This window comes from Tubulanus polymorphus, chromosome 3 (assembly GCF_964204645.1).
Source record: "Tubulanus polymorphus chromosome 3, tnTubPoly1.2, whole genome shotgun sequence".
In the NCBI taxonomy this organism is placed as follows: Eukaryota; Metazoa; Nemertea; class Palaeonemertea; order Tubulaniformes; family Tubulanidae; genus Tubulanus; species Tubulanus polymorphus.
Genome location: NC_134027.1, coordinates 10,531,064 through 10,552,787, shown reverse-complemented (window position 1 = coordinate 10,552,787; position 21,724 = coordinate 10,531,064). Strand labels below are relative to the sequence as shown.

Genomic DNA, 21,724 nt, shown 5'->3' with positions numbered 1-21,724 from the left:
TACTAGCATTATTGTTTTACGTTTTGATCTTGTAGTTTTCTGATCAGACGAAACCATTTTTGAACCTCTGAATAACTGAACTATTATAACAGAATTTGACGCAATGATCAAAGAAAACGGTATAATGTTAAAGTGGACGGCAGTTATGGCAAAATATCTTATTTGGTGAAATAGTTCGTGGTAACATCCAAAATATTTATTTTATTTTTCTCGGCTGTAACAATCGGATACAGTTACAGTTTAAAAAATATACGTCACTTTAAGGAAGGCGCCTCAAAAAGATTGGTAATTTTGTGTTATTGACTGTAACTTTTTCATGTTTTGAGATACAATGTAGAATATTTCATTGAAGATAGAGTTTTATTGGAGGATTTTGTTGATACTACATTGGCAAAAATATATTCATAGAAACGCGCGTGGCCACCGGTTGAGTCAAGCGTAAAGCGCACGCGAACGCGAGTGGTTGACCGTCGATTTTCTGCATGCGCGTATTATGCAAATTTTCATGGCAATTTTCTAAATTCTAAAGATTTTTTGGGGATTAGAATCAGATACTTAGCATTGGGATTGGACCTCGTCCTGAAAAAAATAAAAAATGTCAAGAAACTTGTCTTATCTGACCTAGAATGTTCAATCGTCGAACGCTAAACATGGGACCGAGCGTAGTGTCGATCAGAGAATAGAGTGACACGGCTTTCAATAAAAACTAAAAACAAGCGGTCGTTGTGAACATCAAACATCGTTGCAAATCTAATTACGCTGGGGAGACACCAAGTGCCCCCAATTCCAACATGGAAACAATCAAACGATGATTCTAGTCCAAAAAAATCTTTAGAATTTAGAAAATTGCCATGAAAATAGCGTATTGAAAATTGCCATGAAAATTTCCTATACAAATGCTGATACGTACACGTAACTCTTCTTCTGGTGGTAGACCCTAGAGGCCTGTATACATTTACACGGAAAGCATCAGGAACAACAAGCACGAAAAAGCGTCTTCAAAATTTCCCATGAAAAATACGCACCGCATAAATTGCTGATTTTGCCGAACACAGTGGCCACAAATCTTGATTCCGCGAAGAAAAATTTCAAAAAAGTATATTCTGTCGACGAACAGGACTGGGTGGACGAACGATGGACGAAACGTGAATGCAGTAGCCCCCTAAGTCTCTATATTAATTCAAATTTCAATTCTGTCACAAACTCACCTAAACCGATTCTGTTTTCGTAATACAAATTGCGTTCGCATTGAAATTGACGACATCCAGCATCCATGGCCAAACACTTGTCCTCTCCTGGTGCCGAGCAGTTGATCTACACGTTTCGGATCAAGTATAGTATATGGGATTGTAGTTCCTCCGGTGTATGATTATATAGAAACTTAAGTTGTGATTTGGTTATCTTATATTTAATGTCGGTTAGTTTTACTTGCCGACATTGCCGACATTGTGAAATAGATATTTAATGCCGGTTAGTTTTACTTGCCGACATTGCCGACATTGGGAAATAGATATTTAATGTCGGTTAGTTTTACTTGCCGACATTGGGAAATAGATATTTAATGTCGGTTAGTTTTACTTGCCTTTACCCGTGCCACCCAGAAATTCCCCTCAATCCACGGGTTTGACGTAAAGGTGCATTGTTTGGGATGATTCGGCGTAGTGAGTGCTGAGCAGCTCCTGAAAACCACAGGTTTGACGTTTAAAGTGCCCTTGTTGGCCGAGATTTTATGTAGAAAGTGCCCCGGTCTCAAATTCAGGTTCTTGGTACGATAGAAAATTAGAAAATCGTCTCGGAAAAAATGCGTGAGTTTATATCGAAACACTGGTCATTATGGCGCTGATTTACATTATAACCCTTCGTGGAAAACTGAGAGAAAAATTTTATTATTTGATGACGACGATCACTGCCCTACACAAAAAACGGTATTTCTAGGCCATTGATAAATAGCCTACATACTCACGTTTGACGGGTGCAAACGCAACAAGCAAGCACGATAACACAAATCCTTTAAACACGGCTTTCCTCAAACGATGCATTGCTCAAGTATTTCAGATGTGTGTTTCTGTTCAAAAGTAGTAACACTTTCAGGCAATATTGGCATGTTAAAAACATTAATCATTATATACACTTTAAATAAAAACGTCTTTAGGAAAAACGTCTTTTACAAACTCATACATAAACCATTACCAAGAAAGTTGACTGAAATAAGTTCCTTTAAAGTCTAACTCGAAATCTAACTGCAAATTCCAATTTTAACTGTGAATCTGATTCCTATTTGTTCATTAGTAGACCGAAGATGAAAATCAATAAAGTATGTAAATGATTTAAACCAATTACGTTTCCTTTTCCGGTCCCGCAGCATTTCTCATCGGAGCAGCATTTATCCATACACGTGTTTTTGAGGTTGGCCAGATGGCACTTTGGGTTGATCTTATAACAACAGTCTATCGGACAGTTTTTTGTCGTTTCGCCGGCCTGACATTTCCCGTCGTAACACGTAGGTGGTGCTTTCGCAGGTTGTGAAGGAGCTGGTGCATAGCCGTACTTATCGGTGCACTTATCGTGAAAGCATTTAGAGAAGTGCCAACACATGCCTTTTATGTTATTCCACCAACGGCTACACAGGGCAGCAACTTCCTCTTGTCCCGCACAACCACCGCAATAAAATTGCTCCCCGCGCTTTGACCCGTCGCCTGCTTTCAAATCAACTCCACATGACCCACAGTAGATACCTAGAAATAACATTAAGCTGAAGATGTACATCTCAAGTGGTAAGTCACAGCGCATCATGTTTTGATCTTATGATAGAATTGCCATTCGATTGATTGGTTTGATATGTTCATTCTATTACGTCCCGAACAAACCAGAACGAGTGTGGTGGGTGATTCGTGCCACCTAATCCGTGAAAACCACTGTTGTGAAAACCACCTGTCGATTTCGAAAATAACTTTCAGGTCCAGAAAAGAACTGAAAGTTGTTTTCAGGACGTAAATTGTTGTTTTCAGCAGGTGCTGAATGTTTTTAGGGAACAAAAACAAATCTTACTTTTTCTCCTTCAAGAGAACTTTTAGCTACCATACGTACGTAGGTTCGTGTAGTAACGGCGCGTCATATTAGCAAGTCGCTTAGCGATAAAGTCTCAGGGGCCAGTTGCATAGTCACGGCTTAGACTTAAGACCAGTCTAATACCAACTTAATTCTATAGCAAATCTAACAATTTAAGACCAGTCTTAAGATTTAAGACCACTTTTTGACTGAAGTGACGACTGTGCAACTGGCCCCTGTTGACTAATGTAACGCCTGACAACGATACGCGTGACACTAGTGAAAACCTCTATAAACTTGTGATATCGTTAGATTGAAAATCAAATTATTCAACTATATGTTTTGTGATAAAGTTACACCCACCAGAAGACGCCGTGTGGTACGTTTTCTTGTCACATACAACAGCAGTGGCGTTGCCGTTTTTACAGTTGTTGCAGCATGAATACCAATGAACGCCTGTAAGCCCTCCCCAGTTGAATTCAAGACAGTGCCCATCAGACGCTTTGTCGCCAGCTTTTCTCGGCCACCTTTCACACAAAGCTACAATCGATAGATTCAACAACACATTGCATATTATCACCGACTTCACTTTCCAGTTACTTGGTCCGTACGTTTTCGCCATTTTCATTTAACACAGTAAATAAACCGGTTTTCCGCATACTTTTTGTTGAGGTCACGAACGAATGCGTGCATTAATTCTCGGTATATCAATGCTATGGCTTTTACAAATCTAGGGATTTTGATTCATTATAATTGGATATTCCTTCTAGCTTAACTCATTCCGATAAGTGAGCAAGGGATCCTTCATTATTCATTTCATTGTCAGTGAAAGTTCTATAATTTTTTTCATTTCAATGGATTGTGCTCCCTCTCTTTTTCTTTCACTATAATCTACTTTGGGATGCCGCCTTCAAATATATCTGGATCCATATTGGCAATTTTTGAGTTAATGAAGGGATGTCAATAAACATAAACATAATATAAAAGTTATATCACTTAAACCAACAATAAAGCAGTATATGCCTCTTACGTACTGAATTGACACACAGTAAAACAATGTAGAATTGGAGTCGTATTCCTGCGGAGATTTTAGGTAGAGTTATGTGCGGACGATTTGCGTTGCGAGACCATTTGCGATGTAAATGATTTTGCGTTGCGTCGTATTCACTTAAGTCCTCGCAAAAAGTGATTAGCAAATTTTCACGCAACGGGAACCAGTCCAACCATTGTGCATCGTAAAACGTCATTGCTAATTGATATTTAGGTCAACAACTTATTTTACCCTCATCATAGCTGGATTCCTGTGGTGACCTCATTGAGAGCAATTTGTTTCTGATATGATTTATCATCAAAGAAAGAATTACTATATTCACATAACCATTTCAAATATTTGTTATCCTTGATGGGGGATGGACGTAACTTATGATTGATTTTATAGTTTTGGTATTCGAGAATAAAATATTCAATTCGTTTTTATTTTACTTAAAAGTATTTTCTTAACAATTCTATCTTATCGTATGAGTGATATCACGATGGAGTCCGCCCGCCATGGCGAATATATTGATGAGTAGGGCCTTAACTAACAACGAATCCAAGTTGGGCCCAGTCAGTACGGCGCCGGCCTATAAAACCACGTCTTGAAAAATATCAATTATTTACGTAATCTAACTTTAAAAAGCCACGTGTTGTGGAATGTGAGCGTTTAGGGGTGGCCTATCGTTCACGCAGAAAAGCATGAAAATTGATGAATTAGCGAGGAAAATATTTGCGTTGATTTTAGTGAATTTTCGCTCTAAATTTGCGAATATCTCCGTATTCACCGACGGTGGACGAATTCCAACGTTATATCACTTGACGTACATTTTATGTTAATGTAGATCATCCTATTCTAAAGGTTCACTCATTCATTACCGTTTTTCACTAGTTTTCGTTCAAAATATGCCCGTGCTTCGAAACTTACTTGATTTAATTTTTGGAAAAAGAAGCAATATTTGCGCCCTGAATATGCTAGAAGTTGAGAAATTGCTTCTCTTGGCATCTAACATTCTGAGGGAACACCTTATACAAAATCCTCGTTCATAAAAATTGAACTCACCCGTAGACATGCCTGGCTACAGGCCTGTTTTTCATTCTAGGTTTAATTTTGGGGTCGTGCCCCACGCATCTTAAAGCTACTAACCTAATTGTGCTGAAGGAGATGGTGGACTGCCGTACTTGTCGATGCATTTGTTGCGAAAGCATTCAGCAAAATACCAACACAATCCTTTAATGTTATTCCACCAACGGCTACACAGGGCAGCAACTTCCTTTTGTCCCGCACAACCACCGCAATAAAATTGCTCCCCGCGCTTGACCCGTCGCCTGCATTCAAATCAACACCGCATGACCCACAGTAGATACCTAGAAAAGGCGATAAACTGTTATCTTTAGTGTTCAGAAAGTAACAGAGAAATACTGAATCTGAAGTGTCAACATTCTGTGAGGGAAATGGAACATCGAGCTAGCTCTGTGCATTGGTAAAAATGGTTACGATTAAACAAGTTCCGAAGCAGCTGAATCATTAAAACAGAAATGAGAAATATGTCTCAGACTCATGTCGCAAACGGCAGCTGGTCATTCATCAACAAATGTACACAATGCAACAATCCTTGCTTCATGTTTTTGGTTCGACTTCATTTTCGTGGCTATTCAACTACACGTGATATTGTTCAGCCATGCATGGTGTAGTATCATAGCATTTTAACAATCCATCCTCGAGCAAACACCTAGTTCTACCAACTTAAAAAATTAACTACAATCATACTTAATGAATAATTAACCTTAAAGCTTCGGTCACACATTTTCTTGCAAAACATTTTTTTTTCTTTTTTCTAATCAAATAAGTCTTTATTAGATAGAAAAGATTACAAACATATATATGACATGCCAAGTGCTGCATGGCACATTTTAGGCATGCTTTTACAAAATGAAACTAAAAAGACAAAATATAATAATACCGAATACCAATGAACGCCCGAACGCCCTCCCCCAGTTGAATTCAAGCCCCCTTCATGCGCATCAATGGTAGATCACAATATCCGTGATAAAACGATACGAGTAAAATCCCACAATAAAAGAATTAGATGATAAAATGTTTATTAAAAATTATAAGAAATATTTCGGGTGGTTACTACCACCCTTCTTCAGTCTAAAATGACTTGCCAAATAAAAATATTAATACATGAAATGTGAAATAGGACACGAATCGCTGCACATTACGTTATGGGGACTAGAGCACTGACAAAACTTGAAAGAAGTTTATTATGGGGGCTGAAACCATTATTGAGGTTGACAGAACGATCGGAATGAGTAGTAATCAAAGCAGATTCAACTATATGTCGTTTAGTCCGAATACTGTTGGGAAAGATAATATTGGCTCCAGAAAAATAAAAATTGTGTCCGGTAACCAAAGAATGGGAGACTACCCCACTTTCTAATTTAACCCATTAAATACATCTCGTTTATGTTCTTTAATACGATCCTTAATATTCCTACCGGTTTCCCCAATTTAAAAAAGGTTACAATCAGAACAGTTGATTTTATGAACTCCACAATGGACATTAGGGTTCAGATTGTTATTGGAGCAAAAATTAGAAATTTTGTTATTATACTTGAAAATTAAATCAGTATTCAAATGACGAAGAGCCGGTTTTATTCTAAACATTTTATCATCTAATTTTTTTATTGTGGGATTTTTCTCGTATCCCCTTCATGCGCTCTTCCCCCAGCTTTCCATGGACGTATAAACTAGATCTAGTTAATACGTCCATGCTCTCACACACAGCTACAATCGACAGATTCAACAAGACAATGCATATAATCACCGACTTCACTTTCCAGTTACTTGGTCCTTTCGTTTTCACCATTTTCATTATATAACACAGTACACTTTGGTTGAGCTCACAAAAAATTGCGTGCGTATTGATTCTTGGTATAATGCTAGGCTTTTGTAAATCAAGGACTTTCATTGAAATTAGTTGTCTTTTCTAGCCGAACACGCTTAAGCCTGACAGGTGAGCACGTTATCCTTTAATACTCATTTCATTTGGAAGTTTTATGATCTAATTTAAAGTGGAACTCTTTAGATAACACCATCGCCCTGGCCAAATTGGCCTAGATTTGCCATCCTGTCTATACCGAGGAAATCTTTTTAAGATTTTCAAAATCTTTAGCATACCGGTATAAATATTCGACTCGTTCACCTTTTGAACCTGTATTGTTGCACGAGCATATTGATTACTTTCTCTACCCAATTTGTTGATGAAGATAAAGCACAACCTGATAAAAAGATAACCATGTATATACTTTTATTGATCATTATATTCATATTTATTTGAAATAATGCGGATATCGGTAATCAAGGTTTGAGTTCATATTCTTTCGACGGCGACATTACGTTCTATGTTGTTGCCCTTCGTGAAATCAACTCTGTATGAAGTCGTAGTAAGGTAGTCGCCCTTGTGGATCCAATCTCCTCCTTCTGGTTCCCAGCCAACGTTCACCACGACTGATATGGTGACTAAAGACCCGCTACTCGGAGGCACAGTCATCGTGTATGTAATTGGTCTTCCGGCTCTGTGGTCATTGAGATCGACTTCCATCTTGTGCAAGACGATTGACTTTCCATCCGCCATCGAGTCATCTGAGAGGCTGACGTACATGTGCGTATTTTCGGGAAAACTCGGCGGGCCATCGCCTGGAAACCCAACGGTTCCGTGAATCGTCACCAAGCCATTCTGAATGAAAAATTAATCGTAAAATGTCATTTTAATGTATGTCAAATAAGCAGAATAAAAACGACAGAATTATCGAAAAAGGAAACGAGGAGACTACCGGGTAGATATCAACGCATGCAAATTCTTAGATGTACCAAACAATGTCTTAAAATCGTAGAACTTGTATGAATGACATTTAAAAGGCAAAGTACTGCGGTAACTTTCAGCATAATTTTACCACGTCAAGTATTCTTCCTCATTTACTACAAAGTAATAAATGCTGACTCTAGCATAAAAGGTCTCTTATGTTTATAAATTTGATCAATGTCCAGTCAGGATTCGTCTTATGCACGCGCACAAGTGCAAATTACCTAAACAATAAACTCGTAAACTCTGCGTTTTAGAGTCCAGATAAATCGGCCAAATCAATTTTGGCATCACTAATGTTTCATGAGTTTCGCCTCACTGCAGACGGTAACATTTCCAATTTATCATACATGTAGTTACGAGTAACCTTTTTTAAACTACCTATTTCATATAAAAAGGTTAACGAATGCATTCAAATGGTTATTTGATAATTCGATAATAAGCTTTGAATTACTTAGCCTAGATAGGATTTATACCGCAGTGACGTATTGAAATATTTTCCATGTTCGCATAAAACAAAGCTTGAACCAATGATAACAGAAGCTTCTGTGTGATATATAGCATTTCCATTGGGCAGCGGTTAATCCTCTAATATAAACCTCTATATCCTCGCAAGGAAGGATTATTAAAATGCAATGATGCTTACCCGAACGTGATGCAACTCGTTGGATGCAACGAGCGATACCAAAACCTGCAAGAGTATCAGACCAAGATATTTCGACGACATGGTTTTCATCAGACTGGTTCTGGCCACTGTTATAGCGAGAATGGTCTTCTTGGCTTTTATATCATGCGCAATAGTAAAAATGATCTATTTGCATGATTCATTTCCGCTATCAACTCGTCACAAATATTATATAGCTATTATCTCGACGTGGGACCGGGGTCACGTAAAACTTGTTAACACCGTGCATGGTAATGGCTCGATGACGTGATTATCCTGCTGGACTTAATAAAAGTGACCAAACTGGTTAATTTGAGGTTACGTTGGTTTCACGCTGGGTTTATCGTTATATGATGCTTTTAAACGACAATTTGTGGTGAATACCATCGTTATTTCATTATCAAATATTACTTAAGTATGGTTGAACTATGCTTGAACTACCAATTCATCATCCGGCAGAAGCCTATTTCAGCAGCAATTATACTTCAATTATCAGTCTATGACAACACGACGACATTTCTTTCTTACTCGACTATTTACTTATTTACACGATCCATCACTATTAACTTCGGTTAACATTTTGGCATGCGGAATTTAAACAATAGACCATAACAATAAAAAAAACAAGAACTGAAAACAAATGTGAGAGGACTGACAAATTGACTATTCGTTCCCGTGTGTTATGCACATTGAAATAAATCTCGTCTCAAAAGTACGATTTATCGTCGTATCCTTGTGTTTGCATCGCTCCGTTCAATGTACTTCCATAATCAACGATCAACCATGCAATGAAGTAATCCAAGGGCGAGTAATATTTAGAATATATCAATTCCGTTTTATAATATTTCAGCATCTTTATCTTTCTTTCCACTGCAGCTTGAAAAACTTTCCACCAGAAAGCTTGTTCTGAACTCTGATCTAACATTCAACATATGGGCCCTTTTATACAAATCTATCTCCCTGGTGTCAATATTTTGATTTACTACTTCCATGAAAACAAAATTCTGATTGACAGCTCAACCAGGAAATAAAGTTTGATTGACATCTCTGATAGTTTGATTGGCATTTCTACAAATTTATTTGGCATGTCAATTTTTTTGAGTGGGATCTGTACCACGATGTAAAAATGTTGATCGGCACCCCTAATTTGATTTCAAGTTTCAATTTTTTAGGAGATCTGAATTTTTGTGGAAATGATTTATGATAGGGAAGTTAATACAGTCGAACCTCGTTAGTAGGATGTCCGTGGAAAATGAACTAGAGCTCTAAGGGGCACTATGGCCAGCCTGTCAGCTTTTCATAAAATGGCAAATGATGCATTCTGTGGGTTGTATTTGTAAAAATACACTCCCAACTCAAGAGTCAATACCTACAATTTTCACAGTACAATCGTGTTTTGATGAGTGATGGTTTTATCGATTTGAATACGGAATAGAATTGGATTTACTGAAATTTGCTCAATAAAACAAAATTGAATTTGATGTTTGATGTGTTCATTAAAATAAAATTGAATCGGATTTGATATTTTTAACAGAATAAAATTTGATTGAATTTGGATTTAAGCACTTGAGAAATAGCTATTTCTCCCGGACTTTGCAGAATTGGCTGTAGTGCAAATTAAGATATTCCACCCAAAAAATCAACTAGAAATTTTACAGAAATCAATCTTGAAATACATTTTAAATCTTAAGATAAAATCCCAGAAGTAAAACAGTAGACCATACCGCAGTTTCAAGTGAACACCTGCTGATTTCTGCGGCTAAGCCAATCATAGAGGAGTCTTTGCTTTCTGATTGGCTCTCTAAAACCGATATTTTAGCGTTCAAATTTTCGCGAAAAAGTTCATATAGATTTCAACCAGGCCCTTTTTTCAGAATTTAGCTCGCTAGGATTTGGAGAATCGATAATGCTTTTATGAATGATTTGTATATATGAATATATGCTCAGTTGCCAAGTCAAAGGGCCTTTGCTCTGGAAACCATGTCATTTAAATTCGCTCCATTTGTATGTGTTTTAAATGGAAAATAATGCATCGATGAAAAGGTATCATCAAAAGCTTACACTGGGTATGTGTTGTGATACATTCGATAACTAATTCAATTTTAAAGATGTTCCTAGTTCCGTAACCGTACGAGATAGAAGCGTGTTCGTAGTTTCGTTTTGTAACCCTTTACTAGATATTCATAATGATATATCGGTTAACTTGGTATTCTTTTAGCGCCACATATACATAATGCGGAAAAATTAAATATTATTTATCGGATGGAAACATCTCTAATGTAGAAAACCCGTTATCGCTGGTTTGCACACATATTCATCGTCTTTCTGGTATTTTCACGCGAAAAAAATTCCGTAATACAGTAGCGATGTTGCCAGCCTGAATGAACAATTCGAGGAAAAAGAAGTATGAAAATAGAAATTACTTCCGCACTGTGCTTTCGAGCACTTAATTCTCGAAACGATTACGATGAAGTTGATTAACACAATCAGGCAATCCTCACACTTAGAATAAAAAAAACAATATAATACTTTTAACACTAGCGTTTAAGTAATAAAGTTATCAAGTTATAAATGGAATCATATGCTATTATAATTAGGGATCTATTTACATATGCAGAATGTGTTAACCATATGGATTAAACATATCGAATGATGATAAAGGAAATTCCTATTTACCAAAGACATTCTGTTGGTATAATAATGACTTGATACTTGCCAGGCGTATATCAAAACGACGCTTCGAATAGCCATTTTCCTTGTGCGGAATAGATAAGTAACATTCAATGATTTTGCATTTTTGTTCGTGCCCTCTTCATTGCTGATCAACTCTAGTTTTCTCGCAATCCGGTCGTATCCTTTCCATTAATTTTGGCTACGTATTTCAAGCAATTTTCCGCTTGGTCGATTTTCCGTTTTTCTAAGTACCAGCGAGCGCTCTCCGGGAGAAAACTGTAAAGCAAATTTTTGTTCGAAATCTATATTGATCCTGAAAGAATGACATTCGCTGGAAAACCTAATGGTAGATATTGCGAATCACAGATAATGTAAGAATTCTAGATATTACCAGATATTTATGCATTTTCAATATTATTCATTTTCGGACAGTGTTTCATATACGGGGGAACTCACTACGCGATTATAGGAAGTAATGGTAAGCTAACGAGTCCGGTTGCTAGTGACAGTTTCCTCCAGTCGGGTAACAGGTAAGCCATCAATGCAGTAGTGCATTGACCAACCGGCCAGCCGAACCGGAAACCGACAACTGTCCGCCATTTTGGATCCATGAATTCCATCACTAGTACTCCACCATTAGCTGCCAAACACCCTACAATGACATTTTAAGTGGTTCTTTCAATTACTAATAACCGAAGTTCCCTAAGCGGTAACCTAACTTGTTAGTTATATACCAGCTACCAAATTGGAGCTTTCCTTTAATGTTTTTCTATTTCGGACAAGGATGCTTATAAAAAATCGCGCGTACTTACCTACACACATGCCAGCTACAAACCGAATGGTTATGTAGATGGGAACTGAAGGTAACAACGATAAGACAGACTGCGCAATGATGAGTACGATCCAACAAGGTATAAGACTGGTCTTTCGTCCAAAACTGTCAGATATTTGCCCCATAACAACGACACCGACCAATAACCCTGCGAAGAACATGCTGACCACTAGTTTAGCGATCCAGCTTTCGTTGCAAACAAGTGCCCACTGAAGAATTTGACGAAATATTCTATAAATACATGTAAAACTTGGAATCGTTGTTCGCTTAATCGAGGAGGTGGTGACTTTTTGGAATGAGTACCTCTGAGACAATCGATGTGTATTGAGTGCTGAAAGTCATATTGTGGCAGTTGTCATTGTTGTTTTTACAGCTGCCTTCTGTAGCGTTAGCGCTGAACTGAGAACAGAAAGATCCGTTTGACACGTATTTTTCACATTTCAAACAGCTCCAGCCTGGATTTGCACCTTCTATGATGAAGTAAATCGTTGCACAACCGGAAATAAATTCAAAAGAAACATTCGCCATAATGTACACGAGGATCTGAAATCGGTTAGTACCACCAACGATATGCAACACATCCTCGAACTTCGCGGGGTCGTGTTCCGGATCATTTTCAACGTCGGCTAAGAGACTACCGCCTTCATCATCTTCGGCAATACCCGTCCCAGCATCGATGCTCGTTGTCAAATCCGACAAGTCTGTAGGTAGCTTCTTCTGGTAGTTTTTGGATTCGACAGATTTTTCCATATTTGCTTTAGTGTTCACCCTAGATAACGCTAAGAACTTAAATCTGCAAAAACAACCATTTCACCCGATGATCGATGCCATTACCAATGATGAATTGAATTCACGGTTGGTATTGCCCTTATTTTGACCTAATTACAATAAAACAGGGTCCGTTTGCATAATTTTGCATAATTTCAGTGGAATATGTACATCGCGTTGGTGAACTCTTAAAAGGCACAGGTTCCGATCGGGTTTGACCGACTGTTTAATACTTTATCAACGTGATTGAAATGCTACATAATATTCTAACAGGCTCAGCACACATCGGGGTCGTCTTGGGACAGCCTGATTTTGACGTACAAGCAATTTCCGAGGTTACCGATTGGCAAACCTTTGAGTGGTACATATTTGAGGTCAACTATATGGATATACATTTCAAACATCTACAGTTCCACAGAATTAGAGAATAATATGAAAACTTGTCTTGAAAATGTGTACTCAGCAAAAGGGACTTACTTAAAGGATTTACGTATGCATTAGGAATATAATTCAAAATCATCGGGGAAAGGAAAGAAATCCAACTATTTACCTTAGATATCCATGCGTGCACGTGTTTTTTTTTTTATTTCGAACTCCAGTATACCGTTGAAAAATTGACCCTCAGGCAATCTGTGGATATCTGTCTATAAATCGAAATCAACTACACGTAAAACGTAAGTGAGCGAGGTTTAAATAAGATCGCTCTCGGCCGACGCGAAAGCGGCATGTCCACAACACTCGAAGGTTCCGAAAAATGCCAAGGCACTCGAGGACGAACTTCCTTTCTGCGCCTTTTTATTGGTCTTTTCCCGCCTCTTTCTGACTCTACATGAAATGACAGCAGATAAACTAAAGTAAATTGATATTTATAGTATATCGCATGACAGCAAGGGAAGTGATTAAATTTGAAGAACGTTGAATAATCTTCTGAATCATTCTTATACAGCGTACGTAAACGTTATGTCCTTTTTTAGATTTCTAGGGAAAAAAAAACACGCACTCGAAAGGAAACAAATCTTTTATTCACAATGCTTGTAAAAATATATATTTCATTCTCTTTTGCATTTAACATCGTATTAGTTTCTTTTTGGTCAAATCATCTTTTGTAACATTCGTTTTCGATTAGCGACTTTTGGCAGATGTCGCAGCTTACAAATCTCACGATTGAGAAAGTACTTAATAGATACTTAACATATAGATATTTCACATAACACGGTATTGAATTTTCATATAACGTTTGAGTTACGTTTGACTTCCATTAACGATTACATTAGTGGTTCGCTAATTCACATCAATATTACAGAGGATGAGTGAACAAAAAAATCAATTCCTATGGTCCCCTCTAGAAAAGCTATTGATATTAGTGTTCGATTTTTTTCAGACATGTATTGTTATCGTGCAGAAACCTTTCTTTTTTTCAAAGCTGTGATAATTCGTATTTCCTTGATGTAGATTATGAAGATGGGCAAACCCTTTTTCGATACAATTTTGCAAAAAGGGTCAATATAGTAAACTCTGATCTGTCCATCGAGAGCTTTCCATTAGATATCGCCAAGTAGATAAAATGGTGTATAATGTATTTATTATCGTAAATATATTTACATTGATAATTATAATCTATATATTAACATGAATCTATGTACCAAATACTGTCGCAGCGGAGAAGAATTGGGCCTTGTAATTTGGTGTGGTATAAACTAATGCAACGGCTTTAAACGGGTGTGAAAATATTCATGTGGCCAGTAGGTAGAGCACGTGACTTTTGCCTACTATATCATAAGTTCGAATCCCGCATGAATGCATATTTTGTTCACCCCCGATAGTTCCCAGTATCCGCGGATCCAGGCTATCAAATATGGTCTCCTCAGGCATGGACACATGATTTTTTAAACGGTCTGACTAAATTCCATGGCAAATATATCGGACAGTTTGAAGTTCTGAGCTAATATTCACCTTTCCACGGGTATTCTCTAGTTAGTTTCAATAATTTTGATAATTGTTGATGATACATTTTACAATGAAGAAACTCTCCCTGGTTTACTCTCCTGCGTCGATTGCTCTACATGAAAAGGTGATGCTTATTAAGTCCAGTGAATAATGCCGTGACGCTAAAGGGTGCACCCGCTGAGGCAGCATTTATATAAACTTACCTCACTTCACTATTTCATTGATGGCTTACCTGTTACCCGACTGGGTTTTTTTTTTTTTTTTTTTTTTTTTAGATCTCGGCCAGTATCTCCAAAGGACATTTTGTCACAGCCGAAACAAGGAATTCTATATACTCCGCTGTCCACAGGGTTTGGATTCATTTTTTTTTTACTAAAGCATTGCTAATCTTGTTCTCATATGTAAAAATTATCTATTTTTCCAATAAAGGGAGAGGGTGAGGGTGACGATACTTTTCCAAGACAGGAACATACGGAACTACAATGAATTCAGAAATTTCAAATTTGAATTAATTCTTGATTTTAAAACATTTGATTCTGAATTTTGATTGAAAACTGTAAAAAACCCGTTATCGCTGCTTTGCATTGTATTCGTCGTATTTTCGTGTGAAAAAAGTAATTCGAATTAAAAAAGATAATCGATTTGTAACGTTAGTGATTTTATTAATCGATATAAATTCGTCAGTGTGCCAAACATTACCAACTAGAAATTCTAATAATACATGTAGTAGTCGAATAACTTGACCTTATGTTATATTGTCGATGATATTGATTAATATACAAGAGGGTTTTGCATCGGAACGGGGCATAACAATATTTACGCCACGACAACCAGGCCGTCAGCTAGCGCCCTCTTTGCCAGCGGGCGCTGCTGCCTGTAACTATGTGTAATAGTTTTCCTCCATATGCTATGGAAATGGTTGGAGTGTAAATAAAATCGTAATCGTAATCGTATCTCAAATTGGCTACACGGTTCTGCCAATCACAGACAACTTCTGGGCCATTCTTTCTGTTACAGGTTCCACAACAATAGGTCTGCTTTGAGTGAAAGCAAATTGCCAATGCCGTTAGAATCTCGTATCATCAGTTTTCTTTTATGATAATCGGGTCAACTTAATCTTTGGATTCGCGCTGTCTGGCTTTGGTTCATCGAGGTCTTCCGGCAGTGGTCTATTGGTCGTTTCTGGCAGAATGAAGAAATTCAGTGCAGCGCTTGACAGTGCCACGACGCCAATAACTACGTACGGTGCGGACTTGTGTAGACTACTCTGCAAACAAAAATTAATCCGACGCACACCATCGGTACGAAATCTATTTGTCGAACAAATGCACAATGTCAGAACGACTAAAAATTCGAAGTTGATGAACGATCAGTCTATACTGCATTTTGGGGAGTGATTCAATAAATCAACTTACCATCAAAGAAATTTGGGGAGCTATGATTGAACCGATTCTAGCACCCATAAATCCTGCACCAGTTGCGGTATTTCTGAAGTGAAATGAATAATCATACTCATAACCTTCTAAAAATACATCGATTTCACCCAAGTACTCACGTTTATAAAGCTAACTGTTAAACATTGATAAAAGTCTTCGTTCAATTATAGCAGTCCATACAATTAACGAATCTTACTCACCTCAGTAGCGTCGGATACAGTTCGGCAGAATAGTAAGTCGTAACGCACCAAGCACCGGATCCGATTATGAACACAGAAAGGAAAAAAAAAGTCATAACCATAGGATTTTTGTCCAGAGAACCGGTCAGATCCACGATCAGTACAGCTAACGAGCATAGACCCGGTATACCGAGGAATATCAGCAAGCTGATACGTCGCCCAATCCTGAAAAGAGTAAATCAAAACAATGTCCGAGGTTTACGAGTTGAAACAACACTGGAATGCTGAGTGATCGTGAAACTGATCGTGAACGGAATTGCTCAATATTTAGCAACCGTCACCAGTAGGCCTACATGCGATGGTGTGGTTTATTTGAAATGACTGAAAGAAATACGTCCAAATAAGTTCAAATATTTTCTTTGCGAATAAAACATACCAATTCACTATTAGTATGACTGCCCATTTAGTCAGTAAAATACTAGCTCCTGATATGAATACATCCAGATAAATGTTTCCGGTCATGTCGCCCATTCGATTAGTAATACCGTAAAACAGTAGCGATGTTGCCAGCCTGAATAAATAATTTCAAAAAAAGAACCGTGAAAGTAAAAATTGATTTCGCATTGTGCATTTATATGGATGAGTTCGAGCCTTTGATTCTCTAAACGAAGATAATTTACATATGCAATCAAGACACTTAGTGTAATACAATTACATATGCAAGTTATAAAATGGAAGCATATACCATAATAATTGGGGATCCATTTACAGAATATGTTTACGAAATTCACTAGCCAGATTGGATAAAGACGAAAGAAATGCCTTGTTACCAAAGAAATTGACATCATAATGACTTGATACTTGCCAAGCGTATATCAAAACGACGCTTCGAATAGCCAGTTTCCTCGTGCGGAATAGAGAAGTAAAATTCAGAGATTTTGCTTTTTTCTTCGTGGCCTCTGCATTGCTAATCAACTCTAGTTTTTCTCGCAATCCGGTCGTATCCTTTCCGTTAATTTTGGCCACGTATTTCAGACAATTTTCCGCTTGGTCGATTTTCCGTTTTCGTAAGTACCAGCGAGCACTTTCCGGGAGAAAACTGAAAAGCATTTTTTTCGTTCAAAATCTGTATTGTTTTTGAAATACATGTAATGGCATTCGCATGAAAACATATTGGTGTATATAACGAAACACGGACAATGTTTCCAAATATGTATTTCCAAAATCATTCATTTTTGGAAAGCATTTCATATTCGGGGCACTCACTACGCGGTTATAGGAAGTAATGGCAAGGTAACGAGACCGGTCGCTAGTGACAGTTTCCTCCAGTTGGGTAACAGGTAAGCCATCAATGCAATAGCAAATTGAGCAACCTGCCAACCGAACCGCCAACCGACAAGTGTCCGCCATTTTGGATCCATGAATTCCATCGTAAGTACTCCAGCATTCGCGGCCAAACACCCTGAAATGATATTTAACGAGGTTCTTTCAATCATCATTAATCGTAATTCCTAAAATTGCAACCTAACTGTTGAGTATGGGACGGCTACCTAATTGGAACATTTACTTTTAGAGTATACCATGATTTTCTTTTACGGATGATGATCCTCATTAAAAATTGCTCGTACCTACCTACACACATGCCAGCTATAAACCGAATGGTTGCGTAGATTGGAACTGAAGGTGCTACAGATACAACAGACTGGGCAATGATAAGGACGATCCAACAAGGTATCAGAGTGGTCTTTCGTCCAAAACTGTCAGATATTTGCCCCATAACTACGACACCAACCAATAACCCTGCGAAGAATATGCTGACCACTAGTTTAGCGATCCAGCTTTCGTTGCAAACAAGTGTCCACTGAAGAATTTGACGAAATATTTTACAAATACACACAAAATTGGAATCATTTTACGCTTAACCGAGAAGATGAAAACTTATTCAAATGAGTACCTCTGAGACAATCGATGTGTACTGAGTATTGAAGGTCATATTGTAGCAGTTGTGATTGTCGTTTTCGCAGCTACCCTCTGTAGCGTTAGAGCTGAACTGAGAACAGAAAGATCCGTTTGACACGTATTTCTCACATTTCAAACAGCTCCAGCCTGGATTCGCACCTTCGATCATGAAGTAAAACGTTGCACAAGCGGCTGCGAACTCAACAGAAAGATTCACCATGATGTACAAGAGAATCTGAAATCGGTTAGTACCACCAACAATCTGCAACACATCCTCGAACTTCGTGGGTTCGTGTTTTCTATCATTTTCGACGTCGGCTAATAGACCATCGCCTTCATCGTGTTTGGGAATACCCGTCCCAGCATCGATGCTCGTTGTCAAATCCACCGATTCAGGAATTAGCTTCTTCTGGTAGTTGTTGGAGCTGATCGACTTTTCCATATTTGGTTTATTGTTTTCGATAGATAACGGCTCAAACGTAAATCTGCGAAGAACACAACTTATGTAATACATACTTGATGACCGAGGATATGATATCAATGGCAATTTGAATTCGCCCTTCATAATGCCCCTTATTTTGCCTTCATTACAACCACATTGAACTCTTCTTAAAGAGCGGATTTCAATTGGGCTTACAAAACCTTACAAAATTTGATACACTTATAAAATCTGCGTACCTCGGGGTCGTCTTGGCACCCCCTAATTCTATCTGAGGTACCTGCAATTTCTCTGTTAGGTGATTTGCAAACTTGAGGCATTTATGTTAAGTACTCAGTGCAGCCACTATGCTGTACAATATATGATAGATAGTATTATGATCATTTTCTAAATGCCTATCGCTGAGTCGAGTTCTTCACGCGTTATCAGGCTATAACATCAAAAATTCAAATGATGTTAAAAATTACCTACCCGGAACAAATCGAATGAGTCCGGTTTGGTTAACTGTCATGTACGTCAAATTTTTTTTCTAGTATATCTGAATCACGTTTTTCAGACTGGTGCGTCATTAAAACTAGGGGTCCAGGGACACCATGCCCATGGAAGTGGTTTGAATTGCTCAACAATCTGACAATTCGATATTCAACGCCCCCTGGTAAAGATATACTGAAACCAATGACCTTTTATCCTCACAACAATCATAGGACATGTCATGGGCGTCAATTTTGTTAATAATTGTGGTAACAACAAAAAACTGTCTTTAAGTACCAATATGATAGATAATACTAAGTTCTTCAGCTATTCAATCCACCCCCGTGACCATATACAAAACCAATCAACTTGAAACTCCCCGCAATCATTCAACATGTCATGAGCTACGAATTGATCGTAGTTGCAAAATATGTATATGATACAAATTACATATGTATCTATTGCCTTTTGCAGAGTGAGATGAAAAGTCCGTAATTTCTATCACAAACCACTATCATTCTCAATACATCGTACGTTAATATATTTCATAGAATATCGGGTGATCACATCATTCGAAATCAACAAGTCTTATAGCCAACCTGGTAAAAACAAGATTGGTGCCATACATTTCAAACATTTACAGTTCCACATAATTAGAAAATGATACGAAGACTCATCATCAAAATACGTAGTCAGCAAAAGGTGTCACGTTAAGGAGTTATAATTTTTGATGCATTAAGATTATAACTCAAAATCATTGGTGAAATCAGAAAAGAAATTAAACTATTTACCTTTCACTAGCGAATCCTTTACGATGTATGTCGTGCTAATCAACTAAGCATTAGTGAAGCTGCCCGGACGACCCGGTGTACCATTTCGTCGTGCACGGCATTTGTCACTCGATGGAACGTCTAACCAATCACGCCCCGTTTTCTGCTGACTTAATGCGACTCAAACACAGTGAAGTTATATCATTCTTCAACAGGACAGCACGTGGCGAACATCAGGGCAGACGCACACAGACGAAAAAATCATGAATCGAAAACATCTGATATTTCGTTAGCTATTCTGTTGAAAAACGTGCATTCCAAACGTGCTTTCTGACTGCCGTGTTCTCTGGCTTAACGTATCAATATTAATCATCTATCTTAAAGTTGGTAGCCACCATTTCTTTAGTGTACTGTGATTTCTGTTCTTCACAATCCACCGGGCTTATACTGATGTTACTGAGGGACATACTGATGTTACGAAATATGACAGCAGATTGAGCAATGTACAATGATATAGATAGCATATCACACGGCTACAAAAGAAGTAATTAAATTTGAACGTTGAATAATCTTCTGAATCATTCTTGTACGTATTTTTGTGTAGGCAAACGTTAAGTCCATTTTAATCCACGTTAAGTACATGGGAAACCGTATACGTAAATATTTGATTTGATGTCTTCGATGCGACGGGAGGATAAAGTTTGCCAGTTTAAAACAGAAAAAACATTTTTAGCACTAGTTCCTTGCATACATCCGGATACCAAGAGCGCGGCTTTGTAATAAAGCCTATCTAAACTATCAAGGGCACTCTTGTATAATATGTCGTAATAGTCAATATGAGGAAAAATAAACGAATGGTAAATTAATGACGGGAGAGCACGCGCTTGGTGAATGCTTTAATTGGGTTTAGGCTTTCCTCTACTTTTTCAAAAATTGGGTTTAACATGTTCAGTGTTAGTAAGATGCTCGTCGAGTATAAAACCTAAGTGCTTATGAGAACAAACTTTAGGTATAGGGCTATTGTCTAATAACAATTGACAGTTGTTACGTTCACCTAGTTTACAGAAGGTTAAATCACAGCTTTTGCAAGGTTTGAAAGTGAGATTTTTTAGGTTTCATAGAAAAACCACCCACTCGAAAGGAAACAATCTATTTGTCATTCACACATTATACACATTTACACGACCTCCTTTGTTTTTTTTTGCACTTAACATTAACATCCGATTAGTTTCTGTTTGGTCAAATTATCTTTCTGTAACAATCGTTTTCGAATACCGTCTTTTGCCAGATGGCACAGCCGACAAATCTCACGATTAAGAAAGCACGTGGTGTTGTATCAATTGACACTTAGCATATAAGTATTTCACATAACACGGGATTCAATTTTCATTTCACAGTTACGTTTGACTTCCATTAACGATAACCTTAGTGAATCGCTTATTCATAGCAATATTACAGAGAAGTAAATAAAAAATCAATTCCTGATATGAAATCTATCAAAATCACGATGTTGTCTTTTATGTTCGGGTTTTTAACCCCTGATGATAGCTAAATAGTTATTAGTTTCCCCAGACAGGCTATAGATTTTAGCGTTCGATTTCTTTGAAACGTGTATTTTTTTCTTGTAGAAACCTTTC

General features: G+C 37.6%; 2 protein-coding genes and 1 long non-coding RNA gene across 3 annotated transcripts; all 3 read right to left on the bottom strand.

Annotated features, from left to right (window-relative positions):
- Positions 1-1,839: 1,839 nt before the first annotated feature.
- Positions 1,840-6,953, bottom strand: LOC141902067 (uncharacterized). The gene is made up of 4 exons (XM_074789708.1): positions 6,916-6,953; positions 5,228-5,409; positions 3,412-3,588; positions 1,840-2,735 (listed from the first exon to the last, which is right to left on the bottom strand). Exons 1-4 carry the CDS (start codon positions 6,951-6,953, stop codon positions 2,275-2,277), a joined length of 858 nt encoding a protein of 285 aa, XP_074645809.1. The 3' UTR covers positions 1,840-2,274.
- A 436-nt stretch (positions 6,954-7,389) lies between these two features.
- On the bottom strand, positions 7,390-12,868 carry LOC141902066 (uncharacterized). The gene is made up of 3 exons (XM_074789707.1): positions 12,686-12,868; positions 8,596-8,760; positions 7,390-7,823 (listed from the first exon to the last, which is right to left on the bottom strand). The coding sequence occupies exons 1-3, from the start codon at positions 12,866-12,868 to the stop codon at positions 7,458-7,460; spliced, it is 714 nt and encodes a 237-aa protein (XP_074645808.1). The 3' UTR covers positions 7,390-7,457.
- A 3,187-nt stretch (positions 12,869-16,055) lies between these two features.
- Positions 16,056-16,512, bottom strand: LOC141902930 (uncharacterized). The gene is made up of 3 exons (XR_012618980.1): positions 16,470-16,512; positions 16,249-16,321; positions 16,056-16,100 (listed from the first exon to the last, which is right to left on the bottom strand). It is a non-coding gene; the product is annotated as an uncharacterized LOC141902930 (long non-coding RNA).
- Positions 16,513-21,724: the final 5,212 nt, after the last annotated feature.